Source organism: Schistocerca cancellata, chromosome 4, assembly GCF_023864275.1.
Source record: "Schistocerca cancellata isolate TAMUIC-IGC-003103 chromosome 4, iqSchCanc2.1, whole genome shotgun sequence".
In the NCBI taxonomy this organism is placed as follows: Eukaryota; Metazoa; Arthropoda; class Insecta; order Orthoptera; family Acrididae; genus Schistocerca; species Schistocerca cancellata.
The window spans coordinates 581,460,824-581,486,271 of NC_064629.1; the positions used below are offsets into that span (position 1 = coordinate 581,460,824).

General features: G+C 40.6%; 1 protein-coding gene across 1 annotated transcript in view; it reads right to left on the reverse strand.

The window, feature by feature from the left end:
- The window catches only part of LOC126184593 (neogenin), a 250,931-nt gene that overhangs the window by 196,840 nt on the left and 28,643 nt on the right, over window positions 1-25,448 (reverse strand). The window contains exons 2-3 of the mRNA XM_049927035.1: window positions 18,262-18,424; window positions 4,553-4,692 (exon numbers count right to left, since the gene is read on the reverse strand). Coding sequence (XP_049782992.1) covers window positions 4,553-4,692; window positions 18,262-18,424 — 303 coding nt within the window. The remainder of the gene's footprint in view (window positions 1-4,552; window positions 4,693-18,261; window positions 18,425-25,448) is intronic.

A 25,448-nucleotide genomic window follows, 5' to 3' on the forward strand; every position in this document is an offset into this window, starting at 1 on the left:
AAATCCTAGAGGCTTTTCACCTTTCTGATAAGTATTGAGGGTAGTCTATGTGCCAGAAGCAATTGATGCCAAAAGAACCATTTTCTGTTCTTTTTTCATTTTGTGTGCTGGGGCAGACAATTCTTTGAAGGAAGTTAAGGATCCTGTAGGCAACATCTTAAAATCATCTTCACATTAACACCTGTTTCATCAGCAATATAAATATGGTCCTTAGTGTAGCTCCAACTGTAATCATCAAACTCTCTTTCCAAACATCAACTGCATCTGGATCTGCAGATAACTTGCTGCCACATATATTAAGTTACAGAATGCCACATCTATTTTTAAACCTGTCTAACCATCCAGAGCTGGGAAATTGAATTTTTTCATCGCTCACCAAACAACTAAGTTAACATTTTTGCTTTTTCTTCATTTATACGGCCACTGAAAGGCATACCTTTTTCTCATTGTCAGGTGAACCAAAGATATAAAGAGCTTCACCAACATTTTGAAAGCCGTTGAAAAGACGTGGAATGATAGGAAAGAGATAGTATTGACAGCAATTGAGATATATATACTACATAAATTAATAAGTGATGGTACTGATCCCCCATGGTACACAAAATGGGTCAGATTGCTGTTGCAGAGGCAATGAAAAAAGCATGCCAAATTTAAAAGAACGTAAAATCCCCAAGATTGGCAAAGTTTTGCAGAAGTTCAAAATATAGCACGTGCTTCAATGCGAGATGCTTTTAATAATTTCCACAATGAAACTCTGTCTCGGAATCTGGCAGAAAATCTGAAGAGATTCTGTCATACATAAAGCACACCAGTGGCAAGACGCAATCAATACCTTCACTGCGCAATAACAATGGTGAAGTCACTGATGCCAGTGCCACTAAAGCAGAGTTATTAAACACGGTTTTCCGAAACTCCTTCACCAAAGAAGACAAAGTAAATATTCTTTAATTCCAATCAAGAACAACTGCCAAGGTGAAAAACATATGAGGGGAGACTGAAAAGTAAAGCCTCCACCTTCATAACTCTTCAACAGTTGGCAGCATTGGTATGCGGCAGGTACTGGCTTCTTCCTTAGCCTCTTCTCTACAACTCCAGTTGGCGGGAAGCCTTAGTATTGAATGGTTGTGTTGTTACAGTGTGAAGTATGGAACCCTGCACAGACTGTCAGTCAATGTGATTTAAGCAACTTGCAGTCATTGAATTCTTGACAGCAGAAGGTGTCACGCAAAGGAGATTCTCCAGAGAATGAAAGCAGTTTATGGTGACTGTGTTGATGTGAGTACTGTGCATTGTTGGACGAGTAAGTTTAAAGATGTTGAGGTGGGAACATCTGATCTGCGTGGCAAACAAAGAGTGGAAGTCCTGTGACAGCAACCACCGAGTTTCACAAGCGAAATGTTGACAGACTGATTCTGGATGATCGTCGTATCACTCAGCGAGAAATTGCAAGCACAATTGGCATTTCACAAGAATGTGTGGGTCACATTATTGCTTTGTTTGGCTATCGGAAGATCTGTGCGTGATGAGTACCCCGGATGCTTCACGTGCCACCACAGCAGAACTTCAGAGACTGAATCTCACAACCGTACGGCATCGTCCACACAGTTCAGATTTAGCACCGTCTGATTCTGATTTCCATCTGTTTCTGATAATGAAAGACGATCTGCGGGGACATCATTATGCTTCTGATGATGACATTGAGAGAACTGTGAGACTGTGGTTGCAGAAACAGTGTGTCAACTTTTTGCATGACGACTTCAGAAAACTTGTTCAACGTTGGCAGAAATGTATCCAATTGGCTGGTGATTATGTGGACAAGAAAATATTGGTAATTAAGACATTCTAAGGATTATTTCTGCATTTGATTTATTAAAATATACCCATCCAAACCCAGTTAACTAAGGTGGAGGCATTACTTTTCATTCAACCCTCTTAGAAGTAGACATCCTCGGTGTAGCAAAGCAGCTTAAATCACTTAATAAAGGCAAGGCCTCCAGGCCAGATCGTACACCAGTCAGGTTCTTCTCAGAGTATGCTGATACAATAGCTCCATATTTAGCAATTATATACAACTGCTCGCTCACGGAAAGATCCGTACCTAAAGAATGGAAAATTGCTCAAGTCACACCAATACACAAAAAGGGAAGTAGGAGTAATCTGCTGAATTACAGGCCAATATCACTAATGCCGATTTGCAGTAGGGTTTTGGAACATATACTGTATTCGAACATTATGAAGTACCTCAAAGAAAACGATTTATTGACACACAGTCAGCACAGATTCAGAAAATATTGTTCTTGCAAAACACAACTAGCTCCTTATACTCATGACGTAATGAGTGCTATCGACAGGGGATGTCATATTGATTCCATATTTTTAGATTTCCAGAAGGCTTTTGACACCATTCTTCACAAGTGTCTTTTAACCAAACTGCATGCCTATGGAATATCACCTCAGTCGTGCGACTGGATTTGTGATTTCCTGTCAGAAAGGTCACAGTTTGTAGTAACAGGTAACAGACGGAAAGTCATCGAGTAAAACAGAAGTAATATCCGGCAATCCCCAAGGAAGTGTTATAGGCCCTCTATTGTCCCTGATTTATATTAACGACATAGGAGACAATCTGAGTAGCCCTCTTAGATTATTTGCAGATGATGCTGTCATTTACCGTCTTGTGAAGTCATTGGATGACCAAAACAAATCGCAAAATGATTTAGATAAGATACCTGTATGGTGCGAAAAGTGGCAATTGACCCTGAATAAAGAAAAGTGTGAAGTTATTCACATGAGTACTAAAAGAAATCCACTGAATTTCAATTGCGCAATAAATAACATAAATCTGAAGGCTGTAAATTAAACTGAATACTTAGGGATTACTATTACAAATAACATAAACTGAAACGATCACATAGATAACATTGTGGGTAGTGCAAACCAAAGACTGCGATTCATTGGCAGAACACTTACAAGGTGCAACAGATTTACTAAAGAGACTGCTTACACTACACTTGTCCGCCCATTCTTGAGTACTGCTGTACAGTTTGGGATCCGCATCAAGTAGGACTGATAGATAACATCGAAAAAGTTCAAAGAAGGGCGGCTAGTTTTGTATTGTCGCGAAATCGGAGAGATTGTGCCACTGACATGATATGTGAATTGGAGTGGGAATCATGAAAACAAAAACTTTACTGTATGTACATGTGTATGTTGTATGTATGTATATATGTATATATGTAACACGAGTTGGGTAATATTTACTGTCTGTCAATGTGAGGGGATCTTCTCATGAAATTTCAATCACTAGGTTTCTCCTCCGATTGCGAAAACATTCTGTTGGCACCCACCTACATAGGAAGAAAAGATCATCACAATAAAATAAGAGAAATCAGGTCTCGCACAGAAAAATTTAAGTGCTCGTTTTTCTCATGCGTCATTCTAGAGTGGAACGGTAGAGAGCCAGCTTTAAGGTGGTTCACTGAACCTTCTGCCAGGCACTTAATTGTGAATTGCAGAGTAATCATGTAGATGTAGATGGGATGTTTTCCAGGTTGTTCTGTGAAGATTTTTTACAGCTTGCTCTAGAAAGTTAGACTTCACCCATTCAGAAACAACAGAAACACCAACTCCATAATTAGCAACAACAGATTTCAATAAACTTCCTTTTTCAGTTTCTTTGACAGCAACTAATTTATCAGGAAAAGTAGTCACAACATAATCCCGCTTAGGTGGCATAGCACAAAAAACACACGTATAACAGATGTAAACAACCACCTGAATGATCTACTGTAGAAAGTGTAGCTATATTTAGACTGGTGAGTCGGTGGCTGGAGAAACAACTCAAGGTTGGGCACCATTCTCTTCCCACTAGCTATAGAACACTCTCACTTTCTAATTATTTCTGTGCAGCACAGTATTAATTTTTTGTTTTGCGATGTTTCGAGGTGTTTTGGATAAGCCAAGTTTTGGATGACCTGAGCTCAGTTAACCGGGCCTTTACTGTATATATGTTGGGTAATATTTACTGTCAAATGTTTAAGTATTTGCTACTTGGGCATCAGTCATCATCAACATTACTGGTTGTGAAAAATCCATATTTCTAAAAAAGTAATAGTTTTTGTGAGTGATACTGTTCAGTATAGAGCATCATGCAAGAAATGTGAGAATGTTAATTCAGAAAAACTGACATAATGTCTGATAACTGTCCTCTTTAGTAAGGTAATTTCTCAAATCCTTCGTACATCCATCCCTTAAATTCTATTGCCTTTTTCTACTCCCATTCACCTGATTTCAGTCAATACTTTGTTCTTGCCTTTTTACTTTATGATTTATTGGGACAGGGCAAAAAACACAATTTTCACCGGCATTATGGGGATGAAATGGTTCATCTGGCCAGTTAATCATTTGACATATGATCATTTTAGCATTTTAATTAGAGTTATTTCTCAGGAACCCAGAGGTTATCATAATAATTATTACTATGTGGGGGAAGAATTTGCAGATACAACTAGTACAGGCAACAGATGCCACTGAAATGTTAAAACACTGTACTTACGTGCCAAAGTGAGTGATGCCTTTCGGCTAACAATTGATCCAACATGTGGGAGTGAAGCAATACACTGGTAGTTTCCCTGTAATTCATCATAGGCAGCTGATCCAATGTGCACTGACAATGACCCATTATCAAGCCGTGACCTTTAAACACAAAAGAATATCACAAGATCAGGAATATTAAGGACAAGAATTGATCTTGAGGTTAAAACACTAAATAGTCAGTTTTGCACCTCTGTTTATGAAGGTGTCTACATGTAGAAAAAGAGGGTAAAGGAAAGTGTATAGCTCTCCGAAGTAAAGAATGAAGAACTCAAAAGTCCTGGCAGGAATGTAACTATACATGACCACAATCACATGAAAATTAAAACACTATATGTAAGTCTAAAATACATTTTACATTATTCTAATTAAATGGTTAATTTTACGATATCTACCTTTCTCATGTAAAGAAATGATAAGTTATAAAAATGAAGAAAGTTTAAAATGATATTACAACAAGTGACCAGTTAATAACAGATAAATACCAGTAATAAGAGTGAGGAATGGTGTGTAAATATAATTAGTTCACATGCAAGAACTATTTGATGTTGGTGAACTCCTGAGCTCATGAACTGGGTTTCAACATGAAGAAGAGTCTGAAAGTCTTGCAGATGTAGTGTCATTCAAAGCACACTAAAGATTATTCAATACTTAAGTAAAGCAGTCATCAATCCGAAGATTGTATCAAACACCACAGTGCTTTACTTGGCATGGCCCTGTAGAGGTGGTATGCTATTGTCTGCCTCTGACCTCTGAACTGATTTATCAAGCCAGTTATGGGGGACCCACAGTTTAACATGGAGTTTGAACCATGGTGCAACTCACAATTTTTCATGTCAACAATCACTGTCGAGGTGAAAGAAGCAATAAGTCACAGATAAAAACGCTAGGACTGATCGGGGATCAAACCAGAGATTTTTGGTTTCGTAGTCTGGTACTTACACACTGAGCCACACACTACTCAACACTAAGGACTAAAAGGAAATGCGACAAAACAGTCCCATACTCCAGACTCAAGAATTGTATCTCATCGGAGAAATAATTTAAAAAATCTGAAGCCCTTGGGTGGTGGAAGATTCATTATGATATGTGTAGGATTAACAATGTAGGTAGAGCAAAAGTTCAACTGACTGTTATTATATCTTAAATAAAACAAGATTAAAACATTGTGGATGGCACCTAAATAGGATTTGGGTGATAGCACTTAGTCAGGCACGAGTCTGGCATGTGTTGTGCACAAAAATTTACTGTCACTGTGGTTCATGTCCTTAGCTGAAAATTATCTAGTTTACAGAAGGTTGTGCTATTGCCTGGTTACCAGATTCTAAAGTACCCGCACTTCACAGCATTAATTTGTGTGTTGCTTCCCTTTATTGTGTTTCATGTTCCTTTTGGCAGTTACTTGTGTTTTTGCTAATCCACTGTTGAAACAACTATAGCTTCGAAATAACTAAATTAGATGCCACATTTTCAATGCCCTAGAAGTTGTACTCGATGATTCTGATCCAAAAGGAGAAGTGGATTTTCCTGATACTAATCCAGATTTCTATGCAGCTGAGTGCTCAGGAAAGTAACAAAGAGAACAAAGAGGAATAATGTATTCTCTAAATGAACATTTGCAAAATTATTTTGTTAGTAAACTACGTTATATTGGATTATGGGTAGGAAAATGACAATGTAGAGTATTTTGAGCTGCCACCATAACTGCCTAAGAGACTGTAGTCAGCAGATGAGATACTTGGATGGTGTGCAGCTTCTTATGGACCCTTTTCAGAAAATTGCCAGTGCAAAGGCATCACTTGACTTGAATTGACTTGTGCACAGATGAATTATTACTCACAGATATACCAATGAAAAATGAAAAAAAAACATTAAAAATCAGTAGGCTGAATCAATAACAGTCCAGCAAAGAAGATAAAATAAGTCAAACTCCAACCGTGTTTGGGGAAAGAGCAGATGGCAAAATTTGACGATAATTACTTGTTTCTCATGGCAATATTTCGAAAGTGCCTTGTGAAGAAGGTAAAAATCAGTGACTATTGGTCAAAAGCATCAGTACTTCATAATCCCTTTCCTGCAAGTAATGCATATTGAGAAAGATTCAAAGAAATTTTATCAAAGTTGCACCACAATAAAAATGAGATGTCAGGGTTGCCACAAGTATCCCCAAGTGAAATTCCCTGATATTTCCCTGGTTTCCAGACAAGTTTTTGGATTTTTCCCTGACAAATTTTGAGATTCCAAAGGTAAGTTAAGACGTAAGTTAACTATCTGTCTTTGCTGATATGGTACAAGAAACAATAGTGCAAATGAGAAAATATCTCAAAAAAACTTGCAAGCAGGTGGCCTTTCCTGAGGTGAGCAAAAATCTTAAGTACTAACATCAACATCTTTTGTACTGAATTTTTTTTTTTTTTTTAGATGGAGAAAGCAAGCCAAATGGTTACGTTTCATTAAGACCACTGATTTTATTTTATCTCAATAAAACAAAACACATTTGGCGACAAACATACAGATTTCCGTGGAGTCACAAGACAGATTTAAAATACCTTCACTGATTTCAGAAATAACCTAAAAAAAAAGTAGGTCTCTTGAAAGAAGTGTATAAGGCTGGGAAGAAAAGTGTAAACCAAGACTGTAAGTGACTGCCAATAAAATGTCGAATCTACTATGTTCTTTATTGTCGGTTATTACCCACTGTGTTATATCTATTACTTTTGCAGTAGCCACCAGAAAGGTCGCGGGAGGCGCACATCGGTACAGCACATCACGGACAGTAGTTGCCGCAAGTAAAGTCCCGTCCACCAGAGGGCACGCAAGAATTCGGCCGCGCCCTCTGCTGGCGGAACAACAACTCCCCGGTCTACACTATGTGAAGTGCGACGGACAACATGAATCGTGTTAATACACAATTGGCGATGAGTAGGGTTGTTCTTTCGCGTATTGCGTCATTGTTCCAGTTTCGCAGCTTATCCACGGCATGGATTTAGTGCGGGTTTTGGCCGAGCAGCAGAATGAGCTCATGGCAGCCATGACACAGGCGCTTCCGATGTTGCCCTCCATGCAGTCTACCCCAGCGCCGTTCCCTCCTCCCTTTCCCCAGTATGAAGAGAGGCGGAGGATTGGGACGCATATGAACATCACCTTCGGCGGCATTTCCAGGCATTTAATGTTGCCGATGCAGAGGTATGTTGTGCTCTTTTCTTGTCTTGGATATCTCCTTCGCTGTATCAATTTTTGCGGCAGCTAGTGCCGTTGCAGGAATCCTCTTCCTTGTCTTCTGACGCATTGTGTTCATTGCTGTCTTCATATTATCTCCGCCGCACGCATGTTGTGGCGGCTAGGGTTTAGTTCTATCAATGCAAGAAACAGCCCCATCAGTCTTACCGGGCGTGGGCGTTGGAAGCGTGGTGCAATGTCGCAGCGGTTCAGGACAGCGTGGCCGTGTCTGCGTCCACTGCGTCCGGGGTGGACAACGTGAGAGTGGTACAATCCAGCTGTTACAGCCGCTCCCGCACGGCATGTGAACAGAGTTCCGGCCGCCGGCCCATTACTGTCCTGCGCGTTGTGCTATATACATCATGATCGGTCAGAGTGCCTGCAGCATTTGGCCGTTTGTCGCAAATGTAATAAAAAGGACACATTGCTAAAGTTTGCCGCTCAGCCTCAAAAGAATCAAAAGAAGCAGGTACAGTGGACATGGATGTTGACATCCAGGAAGTTTCAAAGGGCCAGGCTCCCGACGCATCGGCACACAACCTCTTTATCGAGGTGTCGGTTCGGTTGTGCCGACTACAACTGCAAGTAGATACGGGCGTGGCAGTTTCCTTGTTGAATGCACAAACTTACTCCGACCTTGGGTTGCCCCCATTGGCGCCAGTTTACTGGCGTCTCCGCGGTTATGGTAAACAGTTCATTCCCCTACTGGTCAATTCACTACCAACGTTACTTACAAATCAGTCACTCGGCCTCTTACTTTTACTGTTGTCAGTGATGCGAGTTCCGCTAACCTTTTTGGATTGGATGCCTTTCAAGCTTTCGGTTTTTCTATCGCAGACACCATACAGTTGGTCTCCGAAGACGTTCCCTATCAATCATTGGAATCTTTCATCTCTGACTTCAAGGATATCTTTGAGGAGGGCCTGGGGCGTGTTTCAGACTTTGAAGCTCACTTAACGTTGAAGGCGTTGGCTCGCCCACGTTTTCTACGCGCGAGGCAGATCCCCTTGGCTCTTCGCCCTCATGTAAAAGCAGAGCTGGACCGGCTGACAGCCCTCGGCGTCATTCTTCCCATTTCTTCTAGTGAGTGGGCTTCGCCCCTCGTTATTGTCAGGAAACCCTCAGGAAAATTACGTCTTTGTGGCGATTTCAAGGCCACCATTAATTCCGAATTGGTGGTGGACACCTATCCCTTGCCTCGTTCTGATGAATTGTTCTCCGACGTGGCGGGAGGCCAATAGTTTTTTAAAATTGATCTTTCGGAGGCTTATCCTCAGATACCACTTGATGAGGACTCCAAACGGCTGGCGGTCATCAACACCCCATTTGGCCTTTACCAATACCAGCAGTTGGCCTTCGGAATATCCAGTGCCCCGACGATATTTCAGCATTATCTTGAGCACGTCACGTCGACAATCCCTCATTGGATTAATTACCTGGACGACATAAAATTGTCACAGGCCGCAACATGAAGGAACACTTGCACAACCTTCGAACCCTCTTTCTCAAATTCAGGTCCGTGGGCCAGCGTTGCAACCTGCGTAAGTCAAACTTCTTCCAACCGTCCATTGAGTATGTGGACTACACCATCTCTCGGCATGGCGTCCAGCTGCTAGGAAGTTTGGTCCAAGGTATCATCGACCTTTCGCGGCCCGCTTCGCTGAAGGAGTTACAAGCTTTTTTTGGCAAGATTGCCGATTGCCTATTACCACCGGTTCATTCCCAGGGCTTCTACCATAGCCCGCCCCCTGTACTGCCTTCTGCGCAAGGGTGTTCATTTGATTGGTCGCCTGCATGCGAGCAAGCGTTCACCTCGTTGAAGGGCCTCCTCACGTCAGCCCCGTGTTTGGCTACTTTTGACCCCCAATAAGCCGTTGGTCCTGGCTACAGATGCTTCGTAGTATGGAGTGGGGGCGGTCCTGGCCCATCGCAACGCGGATGGTTCCGAGCAGCCACTGGCGTTTGCATCTAAAACCCTTAGTCTCGCACAGGCCCATTACTCCCAGGTGGGAGTTACCAAGTTTCACCCTTTCTTGTATGGCACAAAATTTCAGTTAATCACTGACCATAAGCCATTAATATCTCTCAGATTCCGGATAGGGCGGCCCACAGACTGCAGCGCTGGGCCTTGTTCCACTCTAAGTACCATTATGACATTCATTTTCGCCCTACCGGACAGCATGCCAACGCCGATGCTCTTTCCAGTCTTCCAGTGGGCCTGGATCCTAAGTTCGATCGGGAGGAGATTACGTGTTTTCCTTTGGATGTGGCGTCCCGCCAAGCAATTCATGGCTTCTCGATCACTAGTTCTAGAGTCGCCAGGGAAACGGCAGCTGACCTGGTTCTCCGGCAAGTAGTTCACCTCGTTCAGCAGGGGTGGTCATCCCGACGTCCAGGCCGGGCCTCGGACCCTCTTTGTAATTATTTTGTTCTACGAGACCGCCTCTCAGTCTTGGAAGGAGTTCTCCTTCTGGTTACCGATGATACAGCTCCTCGCGTGGTTGTTCCTGCAAGTTTGCAAAGGGAGGTTCTCACATTATTACATGAGGGGCACTGGGGTGTTTCCCGTACTAAAACCTTGGCTCGTAGACACGTGTACTGGCCCGGTATTGACAGAGAAATTGAGCACTTGGTGGCCGCCTGTTCCCAGTGTGCGAGCCAACAGGCATCTCCCAGGTCAGCGTTCTCTTCATGGCCGCCTGCAACCCAGGCATGGGAAAGTGTCCACATAGATTTTGCAGGCCCGTTTCTCAATGGCTTTTGGCTCATTGTCATTGATGCTTATTCCCGATTCCCATATGTGGTTCGCTGCTCCTCAACCACTTCAGAAGTTGCAATCCAGGCACTCACAAAAATCTTTTCTGTGGAAGGTCTGCCAGTCTCCCTGGTATCGGACAATGGACCTCAGTTTATTTCGCAGACCTTCCAGGAATTTTGTAGGTGCTTCGGTATTCGGCACGTTTGTTCTCCCATATTTCAGCCACAATCGAATGGGGAAGCCAAGCGCATGGTGCACACATTTAAGACGCAGATGAAAAAGTATGTGCACGAATTTCCTGCAGAGGAGGTGTTGACGTTTTTCCTGACAGCATACCGGACCACATCGATGGGAGAACGCAGCCCCGCAGAGCTCCTCCACAGGCACCAACCTAGAACTCTGCTGCACCTCCTCCGGCCTGGTCCTTGCCAGTCTTCACAAAACGGGGTACCTGGCTTTCCACCGGGTATGTTTGTCTGGGCACGTGCACACATGACCAGTGTCTAAGGCCGCTGCATTTACAGTCACTGAGAACCAGATCCAAACAAATCACTCCTCATGCCTTTCATCGGCAGCTGCTAGATTAGCAACAAAAAGTGGTGGCAGCACTGACTGCAAGCTGAGGGGATCAACAGAAAGGGGAGAAGCAGCAAGAATGAGTGAGTAGGGAAGCAGCACACATACACAGCTGCACCCAGCCAGCAACGATGCACAATACCTCAGTAAACAAACCATTTCATCTACCGAGACAAAAAAGAGATTTTTCCAGTGTTTTTCTTTTCTTTCTTTTTTTCCAAATTTCACTGACATTTCCCTGATGTGTTTGAAATTCCCTGGAGGAATTAGTAAGAAATAACTCCCTTATCTGAGAATATGCTTTAAATTTTACATTCATACATAACCGACAACTTTCTCAGAGAATGTTCTTTTGCTCTGACAACCTTCTCAGGAGAATGTTCTCATTTTTATTCATACACTCCTATATCAAGAGGAATTGCATAATGGCAAGTGGATCTGCAAACTTGAAAAGTGCATCTACGGGTTGCATCAGCCCAGCAGCAGAAGGTGGAATGAAACACTCCACAAGTTCCTGCACAAACAAGGAATGCTGTGATCAGTAGCTGACACATGCATTTACTATAACCTACACCATGAACTCATAGCAACTGTATATGCAGATGACATAATGTTGTATGGTGAGAAAAGTGAAGTAGAGAAAATGAAATATCCTAGGCACTGGATTTGATGTAAGAGACCTTGGAGTAGCGCGACATGTACAGTCAATTCAAGTTATGACACTAGATGGAACAGAGATTTAAGAACAAACAACATGTGCAAAAGGAATTCCAAATGGAAAACTGCAACTCTGTGGGAACTCCTCTTGCCATGAACATAAAGATACAAAATGTGACTGATGAAGGCAAGCTCACGGAACAGGCTGCATCAGATTACAGAAACACAATTGGAAGTCTTCAATACTTGGCAACAGGTACAAGGCCAGATTTAGCATATCAAGTGATTTATTTACACCACTTCAGCAGCAATCTGAGGAGCCCAGACATGCTGTCACAACATTATTTTCACGGAACATTACATGATGCACTCACTTTCCACAAGACCAGTATGAAAATCGAACACGAGAGTCTTGACTCATGTGTCAACATAGTGAGATTCGATAATAAAAGAGGAAGCTGAGATTAGAATGAACAGCAACAGTTTTAATAGAGACCACGGGTACACGCCAAGTAGAGGGTGTGAGCGGGCTTTGGATGCTAAAATGAAGCAATAATGGATGCTTAACACTTGTGGGGAGGCAGGAGCAGCAGTCTCAAATGCGTCACCCGCCCCTCGCGCCACCTGACGTCACTTGGTCCTGCGGCTGGCCACAGCTGCTATGATCTGTCCAACTCACCTTCCACACCCACATCATTTTGGCCATCTCTGGTGCTAGTGACCATAACCATGGCTATATAAGCAGAAAATCGTGCCAGCCCCACCAGTCAGTAGTTTTACTTCTGACAAAAGTGGCAGAGAGAGCCATCAAAAGCTCAAAAATTTTATTCGAATTGACTCGGATTGAAATACCAACAAGATTTTATTCAGACATGCTGCCACGAAAGACTCCTAGGCATACTTTTAACTACTAAAAAATGGTGTCCACTGCAAATTCACGTGAGACATAAATTCTGAGTGTCAAATGTGTGATGAAATATCAGTTCCAAATAATCTGTATAGAATTATAATATGACAGTAATAACTTGCTGTTTTTGTGACAACCGTAAATATTTATTTAGGGTAATCTACATAGAGTCAGCCACACTCACAAGCCAAAAAATGATTTCTGTTTTTCAAATGGCTACACTGTGGACCAATTGATGCCCAATCAATTGCTTCAACGCAAACGGATAGTGATGACAGTGATGATCTGCTATAATGATAGATATGGAACTGTAGACTATTTCGAAACCTATCTATTTCAATGAGAAAAGTGTTTTGTGTTTCACTTTCTAATATGGCTAGTGAAACAAGTTTCTGTGCAGCAGAGAACCTCTTCTTGGACAAATGAAGCATACTAGATTCGAACCTAGTCTATGATATCAGGACAATTCTTTAGAATCACTATGCTAACTGCTAACTGAGAATAATTTCGAGACTGTTTTGTTTTTGTCAAATTTTTAATTTTTTAGCTGGCAATATTCATGGCAGTGTTGACAAATGTTTGTATGTCAATTTTAATTATGAAGTAGATGATGTTATAAAAATAAACAGCTCTCTGATATTTCATTCAGAGACTGATAGTCATTACAAAGGCTGGTAGTTACTTTGTTCTTCCGTGAAACTTTTAACCGTCTGCAAAATATTACTGTTTCTTAATCTTTTCATGGCTAAATTAATTAAACTTTCACATATTACTGTAAAAATTGGAGTCCTGCTTTTGGAAGGGATACTGAGTCAGGCCTGGTTTCTAAATTTTGACCGTTGTTAATAGTTTCATAATTACTGTTATGTGAGACATACATACCCCACCAGACAGGGAACATCATTTAGTGAACTCTTAGATGTGAAGAGACAGTTGTTGTAAATTACATTTGCTATGTACTTTGAAGTTTAGCTACAATTATTTGCACTTAGCCATTGTAGACCCTTTTTGTGTTGTATTACAAGCAGTGTTGCAGATTTTATTATTCAATGAGTCACAAGCATAAGTAAAACTTTTAACTCATTTGTGTGACTTTGTTACTAATTTGTTGGAGTGTTGTAGAACCTGTGTTGTCCTATCCTGATACCTCACCCTGGGGCATATCAATGTAATAGTGGCAGGGAGAAATTGTCTTGGCGGTGTACTGCACCAGAAGCTGTTTCACGTACTCACACAAACTCGGCCTACAGTAACAACAGTGGCAACTCAACTCTCACAGCAGTAGCGACGAGGCCTTTACAAATCTGGCAATGAGGATTTACAAAAGTAAGTATACTTATTATATTAAGCAAATTAATTTATTTACAGCTTAACATTTTTATGAAATTTTTCAAAACATGATTGAAAACATAATAGTACTCTGCAGTGGCTACATATGAAATTAGTCCTTATCTCTTGCTTCTGAGTTCTGCATCACCCCTTTGTGCTCTTTGCTGGAAAATGTTTTCCAACTGCATATAAGTGCAGATCATCACCCATACAAAAGTGTGTGTATCTGCAATAAAATGGCAAGATGAGCCAGTTACAGTTTGTCAACTGCCCACCGCCCAAAAGATATAAGATTCATCACAAGAATTATTGAGATGGGACAACTTCAGCTATATCCTGCCCGGTATCCGTAACAGACTACACATCTCTCACAGGATCTGTAGACCACGTCCGACCAGCAGAGAGAAAGATAATTATGCTATTTGTTGTTGGTCACTCAACTGGTCACATCATTTTCCTTATGCTGCAACAGTAAACAATTTAATCAGGTGGAACTGTAATAATGGGGGGAAATGTGACCAACTTTCTTTTCACCTTGCTCTTGTACGGCAGTTTTGGGAGAAATGTAAAGAGAAGGGGAAGGCAAGCATTCATCACAAAAAAGAAACCAAGACATTGTGGAGTTTTCCATTTCATATCAAGTCAAGGGAAATAAAATAAGATTATAGCACCAAATAAAATATAAATGTAAAAGTTTAGACACAAATATGAACAAAAGGTACAAATAGAAATTCTCTACACACACTGGTCATAAAGCAAAATTACTGAACAAATTTACACGTGTTTATTAATACATATGTGCACACCTCTCTATATTTCTAATAGAAAACATAAAAAAAGACAATAAATACCTTTGCTGAGTTATCTATTGCAAACAGGAAAAAAATTACATTAAACCGATAAAACACAATGCAGACAATGAAGAACTGAAACAATCAATTGATATCTTGTGCATTAGGTAGCAAACAGTTGATACATTCAATGCTAGATCACAGCACCACACAGATGTAGGACTCTCATATTCCTGCGAGCTCTGGGAAATAAATTTGTAGGTGGGACACATATGTCCTGCTGGTCAAGAAAGGGTTACGACAAACTTCTTTTCTCTTATGGAGCATAATAATTGTTTTATCCCTGATCTGTTTGTATGTCCAATGTATGTTTGTAACAGATCCTCACTTGCGCTTGCATAATCAATACATATTATAAAAGTGTATGCCTGTTTGTATGTTGCACATCTGTTCCTAAACCACTAGTTCTATTTCAGCCAAACTGGGTACACATATCACTGATTGGAAAGAAGTACTGTAGGAGTTGAGCCAGATCGCTGGTCGATCATTGGCGATTGGCTTGTTATTTTTGGCGCGTCCCTGGGCATGAGCATCTTTGCGTTTTCGGCTGGGGCGCGTGGGACGGCGAGAGGCAGTCGGTTTGGAGCGGCCTGTGAGACTGGCGGAGTTAAGGCTCGGGCGTAAGCACATGTGTGATGTCTGTTACGCTGGGGCTGTTAGCTAATCGTGAAACTCCTGCGTCGGTTACTGGTTGCCTGGAAGGCATTTCATATAAACTGTGCCAAGTCTCGCAGTGAGAGGGGAGTCCGGAATTGGTGTTGGCCGAGATGTTTGTACAAATTGAGGAGCCTGTGTGAGAAGCATGGCGTGGGCCTGTTGGTTGCTTCGTCTTTCTGGCAGCCACCGCAAGCAGATGTTCGGCCGGAACGTCTACAGCTTGTGGTGAGCATAGTGTGAACAAGTTCTCGTAGGATGTGCTCCCAGCCCGACTCTTAGCCTGTGTTACTTGTGGGTGCCGACCCCTTGTCTGTTACTGCTTCCGGGTATCCTGTAGGATTTCACAGTAACACTGTATTTTTGTGGCATTCTGTTTTTCTGGCTCAGCCTCCGCCTAGAAGGGGAAAGATTTGTGCCTCAACTGAAAAAGGGGGGGGGGGGGGGTGTGTTTGATTGGACATCTTTTGCAACTCCTTAATGCTGTGATTTAAACATATATATAAAAAACTGTTCTTTCAGAATAAGCGCCTGTTTCTTTGGGACACTGCAGTTGAAACAGGACCACTCCGTAATGTTAATGAGTATTTGTTATTCATCAAATGAAGTGTATTTAATGTCTTGCAGTTTTCTGGGGCATGCAGCTGTGTTATTGAACTCATTTTGAAGTGTTCTGTTGGGTGAATGACTACTCCCCACTTCAGTGTATTCTTTTGAGTAGTATTGTAAGGTTTTTTGGATATTTGTCAGTGGGGTGTATTGATTCAATTTTGTTTTTCTCTTTCTTTTGAATTACGGAGAATTGTTTAGTTTATCTGGTTATTGGCTTAACTCGCACTTCACGCACTAAATCAGCTGATATTGAAATTGTTTTTTTAATTCCTGTTTAATGTCACACAGATTCAAATGTAACTTCATTTATGTTATTTGAAATAAATGTGTTGGATTGACCTTAATGAATTATGTGCAATCGAAGTAAGGGACCCAGTCCTTCATTAATGCTTAACAGTGGCGTGTGGTTCATGTTGTGAGCCCCATGCTCGGACCAGGAGTGAGAACCACTTACCTCATTGGGATAGGTGGCAGGGGAGGGGTGGGGGGGGGGGGGGGGGCAGCATAGAGCATGATGCACAAATAGCCAGACTATATTCATCCAGTATTTAAGAAAGAGAGCACTTAGTGACTTGCAACACACATTATACATAACTTCAAACCTTTAAGACTTACTACATTTTGGCTGTTCATGTAATAAAACTGTAGCATCAGGCATGACCTTTTAATTTCGTACTTCTTTACTAATGGCTCTATTCGCAACACATGCCGGCCGCGGCGGCCGAGCAGTTCTATGCACTTCAGTCCGGAACCACGCGACTGCTACAGTTGCAGGTTCGAATCCTGCCTCGGGCATGGATGTGTGTGCTGTCCTTAGGTTAGTTAGGTTTAAGTAGTTCTAAGTTCTAGGGGACTGATGACCTCAGATGTTAAGTCCCATAGTGCTCAGAGCCATTTGAACCATTTTGAACCACAACACATTTTGCAGACAGTAGTCACATATACAACTGAATATACCTACAAAAATACACTGTACAACACAAGTTCAGAAGATATGATGCCATAAATAATGAGCTGTGTGAAAACTAAATTACAGGGCAAAATACACTAGAGATACAAGTTAAATATATGTACAAATATGTATGAAATATGTTAAAAATGACGTGCATATGCGTGCAAAGCCACAGGTAAACAGCACCTCCTAAGCCCCTGGACTGATTTGAACTGAACTTGGTATAAATGTTACTTACACTCTGGGAAAAATTACTGTGGCAAGTTAAGAACCAGAAACCTCCGATCGGGTTGGGTATATTTATAACAGAGATCGAGAGAGAGAGAGAGAGAGAGAGAGAGAGAGAGAGAGGGGGGGGGGAGAATGGACTAATAGAACTGGAATAAATACACATTCATGCAACACCGGGTACTCAGCTAATCTCAAATCGATTTATGCTTTCTTACTTTGGTGAGCAGTTGTAACATTGCAAGTTCGGGTGATGCTCCGTAGGACGAGACAGCACATCACATCATGTGCGTTTTCTCATGTAACTATAGATTCAGGATGGCTGTTTTGCCATTGTAGTGTTCATTGTGTGTGAAATGAAGGAGAAGAAACAATTACTACTTGATGAAAGCATACTATGAATGCTGAAAACGTGTTGTCCCCATCTCAAGGAGGAAAAAGTTGAAAACTGGACATTGCACAGAATAGCAACATTTGTATGGCCACACTTCCACCTACTAGAAATGGTGTTCATTGCAAATACAGGTGAGAGACAAATTTAGTGCATAGAATTTGTGATGAAATATCAGTTCCAGATAAGCTAGATAGAATTACAATTTAACAGTAATAGTGATATGTTGTGCATACAGGACTTTTTGAGAGAGAATTAATAGAAGAAACAGTACATCCATACAAAGCATGTCTCAGCACTGCCAGTTAGTTGGAGAAAAATGAGCTAGGGCACACTATGCTGGACTAAGATAAGCAGCAAACTGTCATCACTGTAAAGCAGTCTCTGTCTATTTTGACACAGAAGACATCACACACTAGCCCTGCTTCACACACACCAACACCAATCTAACTACATATTTTCTCACTGCACTAAGAGTAAAATGAAGACTTAACTGCTTTGTAAAAGAAGAAAAAAACATAAAAATTAAAAATTTACCTGTGTGTGTCTCCAATAAATGTCAAAGGCTGGTCACCGTTTGCTCTCCACTTGATTTCCGGCACCACAGTCACATCTGAACTCTCAGCAGCACAATCAAGAATAGCTGTACCGTTCAAAACGACAACTGTGTCCTTTGGCTCTATTGTTAAACGAAGATCCGCTGCAAAAAAGAAAAACAATCTGGACACATTTTCATGTTGATGCACACTTTATTTCCTGCAGTTCCTTTATTAAAGAACCCAAATCAGGCAAGTTTATTGCTCTCACTACTCATATCTAATACTAGATTGTCTTATTAAACTGCTTAATATTTTACCAATCAAGATTTTAACTTATCAGTTACTTCTTGGTTCTGAACTTTCTCTCCCTCAAATCACAGTAATATAGTTCATTTCTGTGCGTGACGATAGTGCCAAGACATAAGCTCACTGTTGTTCCAGTGAATGAAGGAAAAGACATCATATTACTCTAACAGTGTATGTTTTGTCTTACGAGTCTGCAAAACTATAGTATCAGCATCACTGAATTTTTAAATCTCACCTATGATAACAATGGTGCTATATATACTTATTTTAAATGCCTACACTGATGAGACAAAACAATATGACCAATGTTCACTGCAAGATCGAATGCCACTTGGTGGCACTGTGGGTACATAATGTGATAAATAAAGTATATAAGCAGAGCAGAGACAAATGGGGAATCATTCTATCAATAGTACCAGCTGAAAATGGGAAAGTTCACAGACACAAGCAATTTTGACTGTTATGGTTTGGCATTTAAGAAGGAGCATTTCTTAAACAGTGAATCATTGGCAGTTCGCATGCTACTGTTGTGGGTATATATGAAGTGTGGTTGAAGGGAGGTGAAATCTCAAGTAGACGACATGGTTCTGCTTGCCCTATGCCCCTCCCCTTGTAAAACAGTATAGGCAAGTGCCCAAAAATGGTGAAATAGTGAAGTTTCACTATAAACACAAAAGTCAGTTATATATATTCTGACACAAGTGCCAGAACAGCCATAAAAAGTGTTTACATCTGTTATAAGATGGCACTTGGGTCTAACACCAACACTGATGTCTAAATAATGATTCATGTGCCAACACTCTGTTCTCTATTAGTGTCTTGGAGCCAAGCTGTATGAATTACTGAAAACTGAAGCAGCTCTGTGGTTTGTTCTCAACAATAGCACATTGCTGAAGTAATTACTGCAGAGACATAATACACAATATAGCAAAATGGAAGGGAAAACTGCATGAAAATGGAAGAAGACAGGTGAAAGGAAGAAATTACACATCGAAGGAAAGGAATATACTAGAAAAGGCAATATTGTGATTCCAGTCAAAGAGGCTCCCAAGCACTAGGTAGGCCTTCACTGTCATTTTTAACATTTATTATAAGGTGTGGAATGAACATAAGTAATGTTCAAGAATTTCAATGCATTTAATTTATAATTGAAATGAACTTCTTATTGACAAAAATTATCATTCTTATTATGAGGTTACAGTTAACTGCTTGCATGGAATCATTTACTTACTTGCAAATACCTAGATATCCTGATTTAAAAATGTTATACTTAAGTGAAGACCTAACTGTTTTCAGTTTATTCAAGGAATTTCTAAAACAACATGTAGACACCAAAATCACATACCACTTCTATGCTAAAGTCTTTGAAGACAAATTCCCCACACTAAAATTTCAGCATTTGTCAAGCAACCCATGTTCTACATGCCATGATATTAAAGACGAATTGAGGTGTGGCACCAATAATAAAGACAATAAACTGAAGTTAGAACTCCATTACTGATAATCAAAGAAAGCTATGGATTCCATGAAAGCTGACACAACCAAGAGCCGAGGGCCTAACTCTGAAGCATGTACAGCTGCAATGGATTTACAAGAAATCATTCATTAAGGCACAGTGAAATGTACTATTTACGGCCACTATCAAATTACAACTTTTTATTTCACATTGTGGTAATCAAACCAGTCACCTGTTTCTCTGACACGAGGCATATGTGGCAGGTGTGGGAATGAAATTGTTTCCCGTGTGTGCAAATCCTTTACATTGAAACTTACTAGTAAAAAACTGATACTATGGAGTGACAACTGTTGTGGGCAGAACAAAATAAAATGTTTCTTTGAGTTTACCTAACAGTAAAGAGTTACTTAAAGGAAATAGAACACAAGTTTCTGTGAAAGGACATCCTTTTACTTCTTGTGATTGTGACTTTGTTCACACTGAGAAAAGAAAGAGGCTAACTGCATGCGAAGTTCCAAGAGGTTTAGTTCACCTCATCACTGAAGCTAAGCATACAACACCATTCACAGTGCAGATTTTTACGACCTTAAGTCAGCTGGTGAAAAATATATGAATTTCACCAACGTGCCCCATTTCAAAAGGACAGTGGATCAGACTGACTGTTGAAGGCTAGGAGTACTGCAAGTTTGGTCGAATTTCAAAGCAACTGAAAAGCTCAAGGAATATTGCATCTTGATGAGCAATGTGCAGCCTTCTGATTTTCAACAGGTGCAGCTTTGAACACTACTCAGTGAACCTTGGTTGTCTGAAGAAAAGAGAAGTGATTTAGCTAAAGTGATCCCATTTGTAAAAGAGGAGAATAAGTGGTTTTTTTTTAGAACCTTGTGAAATGAGTGAAAAATGGGCATGATGAATTTTTCATCATTATGTTAAAGCCACTGCACACAGAACATTTCATTTTGTTCAAATTTTGTATCTTTTGTCTTAAACCTACTAACATAGAATAAAAACACATATATGACAAGATACTTATCTAGTTTTTGTGTTTGTGTGGAGAGCCCCAAATTTTATACTGCTATTGCTCTTCAAAAGGATTGCTCAGACATCCCTTGGCATGATATAAGCAATGAACCGACTTTAGACGGAAAAATTCGGGAATTATGTCGCAAAATTATTGCACTGTATGATAAACATGCTCCTCAACGCACTGTCAAGGTAAAGAGAGCTCCCGCTCCGTGGCTCACCACTGCATTACGCCAGTTAATGAATAAACGTGATGCTGCACATAGGGCCTTCAAGCGTAACCCAACTCCCGAGGCGTACGAAGCTTATAGGAAACTCCGAAATAGAACCAAGCAAAGCGTGAGGAATGCCAAAATCAGACATGCCCGCTCTGTCGTATGCGGCATATCAAAACTTGCTGCACTGTGGAAAAAGCTGCGCAGTTTCGGTATAGGGAAGCGAAGATCTGACGCTGTTTATCAAGCGTCTGCAGAAGAATTAAACGATTTCTTCTCAACAGCTGTAAACTGCCACGCAGCGACAAATTACCAGCCCCAAAATATCAATCTCTCGAGAGACAAGTTTTTCCTAAAACATGTCACTACCGGCACAGTACACAAGGCAATTATGAGAATCTCTTCAGAGGCAGTAGGAAATGATGGAGTGAGCATTGGCATGATTAAGAACGTCGTAAACACTATTACTCCAGTTATCACAGACATCTTCAACCTGTCTCTTGTCAGTAGTACATATCCTACTGAGTGGAAGCAAAGTTTAATTCAACCTATACCCAAGACTGACAACCCTAAGTCGCCAGGTGACTACAGGCCGATCAGCATACTACCTGCAATATCTAAAGCCCTGGAATACATCGTCCATGAACAGCTGACGGATTACCTCAAAACTCATAACATCCACGACAAATATCAGTCAGGCTTTCGAAAGCACCATAGTACAGCAACTGCATTAATCAAAGTAACTGATGACATTAAACATGCTATGGACGGACGTGAAGCTACCATCCTAACACTGCTTGACTTTAGCAAGGCTTTTGATACAGTTGACTTTGATATATTACTAATTAAAATGAAGCAGCTGAATTTCTCAAACAGCGCAATACACTGGTTCGACAGCTACCTCAAAAACAGAAGTCAACAAGTCATTTGTGGGTCGGAAAAGTCATCATGGAAAAACGTGCGCTCTGGAGTTCCCCAAGGCTCCGTCCTTGGTCCATTACTCTTCTCACTGTACATTAATGATATTTCTCCAGTGATTCACTCCTGCAACTACCATCTATATGCCGACGACATCCAACTGTACATAAGTGCAAGCCCCAAGAACATTGCTGACGCAGTAGCGAGTATGAACGCAGATCTTTGCTCTGTTTCTCGATGGGCACAGAACCTAGGTCTGAAACTAAACCCCAAGAAATCCCAGGTCATACTTATATCTCATCTAAAGTTAATCAGTCGGTACTTTCGCGAAACAGTCCCTCAAATACTCCTCAATGGTACCCAACTACCATACCAAAAAACAGTAAAAGACCTTGGAATAATCTTGGATGAACACCTAAACTGGGAAGAACAAACAGTCACAGCTTGCCGGAAATCGCTCTCCTCCCTACATGCAATTCAAAAATTTAGAAAAATATTTCCAACCCATGTTAAACAAAAATTAGTCCAAACACTAGTCTTGCCTAATCTTTACTACTGTGATGTAGTTCAACACGGCACAAATAGTGAAAATTCGAGATGCCTCGAGCTAGTGATGAATGCTTGCGTTAGATACGTATGCAATATACGGATGTATGATCATATCAGTCCTTCATACTCCCAGCTAGGTTGGATACGCCCACATAAGGCACGCGATCTCCACACGATGTGCTTACTTCATCGATTTCTTAGCCACTGGTGCCCCCAATACTTATCTTCTCACATTAAACACCTATCATCATTCCACAACCGCAATACCAGATCGGATACGTCTAGCATCTTGGCTGTACCTTTACATAACACAAAATCTTTCTCCATGTCATTTTCCATCTCAGCCATACGACTATGGAACGCGCTCCCCTGTGATCTGCGTCTTATTCAGAACCACTTAACATTCAAGAGGGAACTCAAGACTTACATATTAGGGACGGTATAGCCACCATTGTTGTGCCCCTCTCATCTTTTTCTTTCTCCTCTCCATCATAGCTTCGAATTTTACCATTCTATTTCTCTTCCTCTAACCTATCTACCTCTTCTATATCTCTTTCACCCCATTCTATCGTCTTATGTCTCTGCTTGATGAGAATAACTCACAAGCTGCGAGAATATAACGAGAAAATTCCCAACTAGCAATAGGACTGACATTCATAAAAGAAAAATATGTCTACTTTCATATACATAGTCATTATTATTATTATTATTATTATTCTTGATTGTTATAATTATTTTTGATTGTTATAATTATCATTGTACTACTTTTATAATCACTATTTTTTTTCTTTAACATTAATACTGTATAACATGTTATATGCCCTTAATGTTCTGTAGAAACTGAAATTTGTTGAATCTGAGTATGCCTGGTTAGGTGTAAGAGAGGGCCTGAAGGCCCTAATCTTGCCAGGTAAAATAAATGCATAAATAAATAAATAAATAAAAGTGCTATACACATTTTGTTGATTATCTCTAAATCAGATTTTCTGTGCTTTACTCATTATTTCCTTACAAGCCACATTTGACAATACAGTCCCAGAAAGGTGGTTACAGGAGAGAGGATCTTCACATAATCACATATTCTACACAAGTGTTGTAATGAAAACACCAACCAAATGATCCATGTGACAAGCACAGTTAATATGAAAAAAAAACCTTTACAACAATTACAGCTGAATAGCATTACACTTGGGTAAAATCTCCATTTGATGAACTCCCATGCCCTAAGTTTAGCTCAGTTCACGTTTTTGCATGTTCCGTGGATCATATTCACAATAACTTGATTTGATATGGACTGGTCAGTAAGTTTATACATAAAATAAATTTTCTAGGCAAGTGGTCAAATATCTTTATGGCTCCGTTTGGGGACTGGGTTTTGTGTAGTCCTTACATTTGTATCGTCATTACTGACAAGAAAGTTGTCTCAAACACACTGTCACATCGTCTTCCCACTGCTGAGATGGCTGCATGGGCATGAACTGAAAGCCAATAAATTTAAGTATAATATCTACTTTGCTCCTTTCTGTGCAAGAGAAAGGTTAAATTGTGGATCATGGAGGCTATTTTTGTTCATAGTGATATATTTATGAATCCTACAATTATTTTAAAAACTGTTCTTGAGTCTTCATCAGCCGTATTGTGAGGCTGCTGTTAGTACACCAAATTTTTTGAACAGTTGACTTCATGAAATTCTGGGATGGACACCGGGTATTATTCTTATAGCATGTTTTTATGCAACAAATACTGTGTGTCCATGTTTGGATATGTACCAATTATTTCATATGAAATCAAAGAATAGCAGTGCACGAAGTAAGCTAATATTCTAATGCTTTCACCATCAAAATCACCTACAGATGGAGCAAATATAATGGAATCTACTAACGTTTGAGGAGATCTGTATATGAGATTCTAATTCAAGTTCTGGTCAATAAGCACACACACAAATTTGGAAAAATCACCACAAATTTGGAAAAATCAGTTTCACACATATCTGCTCCCTCGTGCTGTATTGTTTTTGGCAAGTACCATCATCAATCTTGTCTTTTGCAGAAGTGAGTAAATTTTTTTTTAAGTTACAGTCATTTACTGCTGCTTCAGGTGTTGTGGCACTGTTGGGCTTGATTACAATGATTCCATCATCTACTTTACTAATGAAGGCAGTCATTTACACAGGGTATCTGACTATTCAGTCAGGTAGGCCAGATAGGAAATGTGGCCCTGTCAACTGATCACCTACAGGATCTGCCCAAACATTACGGAAAATCTCCACTGATGTGGCTTCTCAGTGGTAGTGTGTGGGTTCTCTTAAGCCTAAATGTGTATGTAGTAGATGTTCATAATACTGCCTCAGGTAAAGCATGAGTTGTCTGCAAATAACAAAGGCATGAGGAAATGTGGATCATTCCCACTTTGTGTAAGGACCCACTGGCAGATGATAACATGAGGTGGAAAGTCAGTTGAAGCCAAGGATGATACATTTCGCATATGATATGGGTACAACTGTCCCTCATGTAATATCTGCCATATGGTGGAGGGTGAAATACATATTGCTGCAGCAGTCCTTCTGGTACTTGTGCCCAGGATATCCATTTGCAATTTTCATTCCTCCATTCATAGCCCACCTGCGTGTTGGGTTTATTTATAAACAAGTCTCTCATAGGAACTGATGGGCACTAACACATACTCTGCTGCTTGGCCGTCATCTCTGTTGACACACTT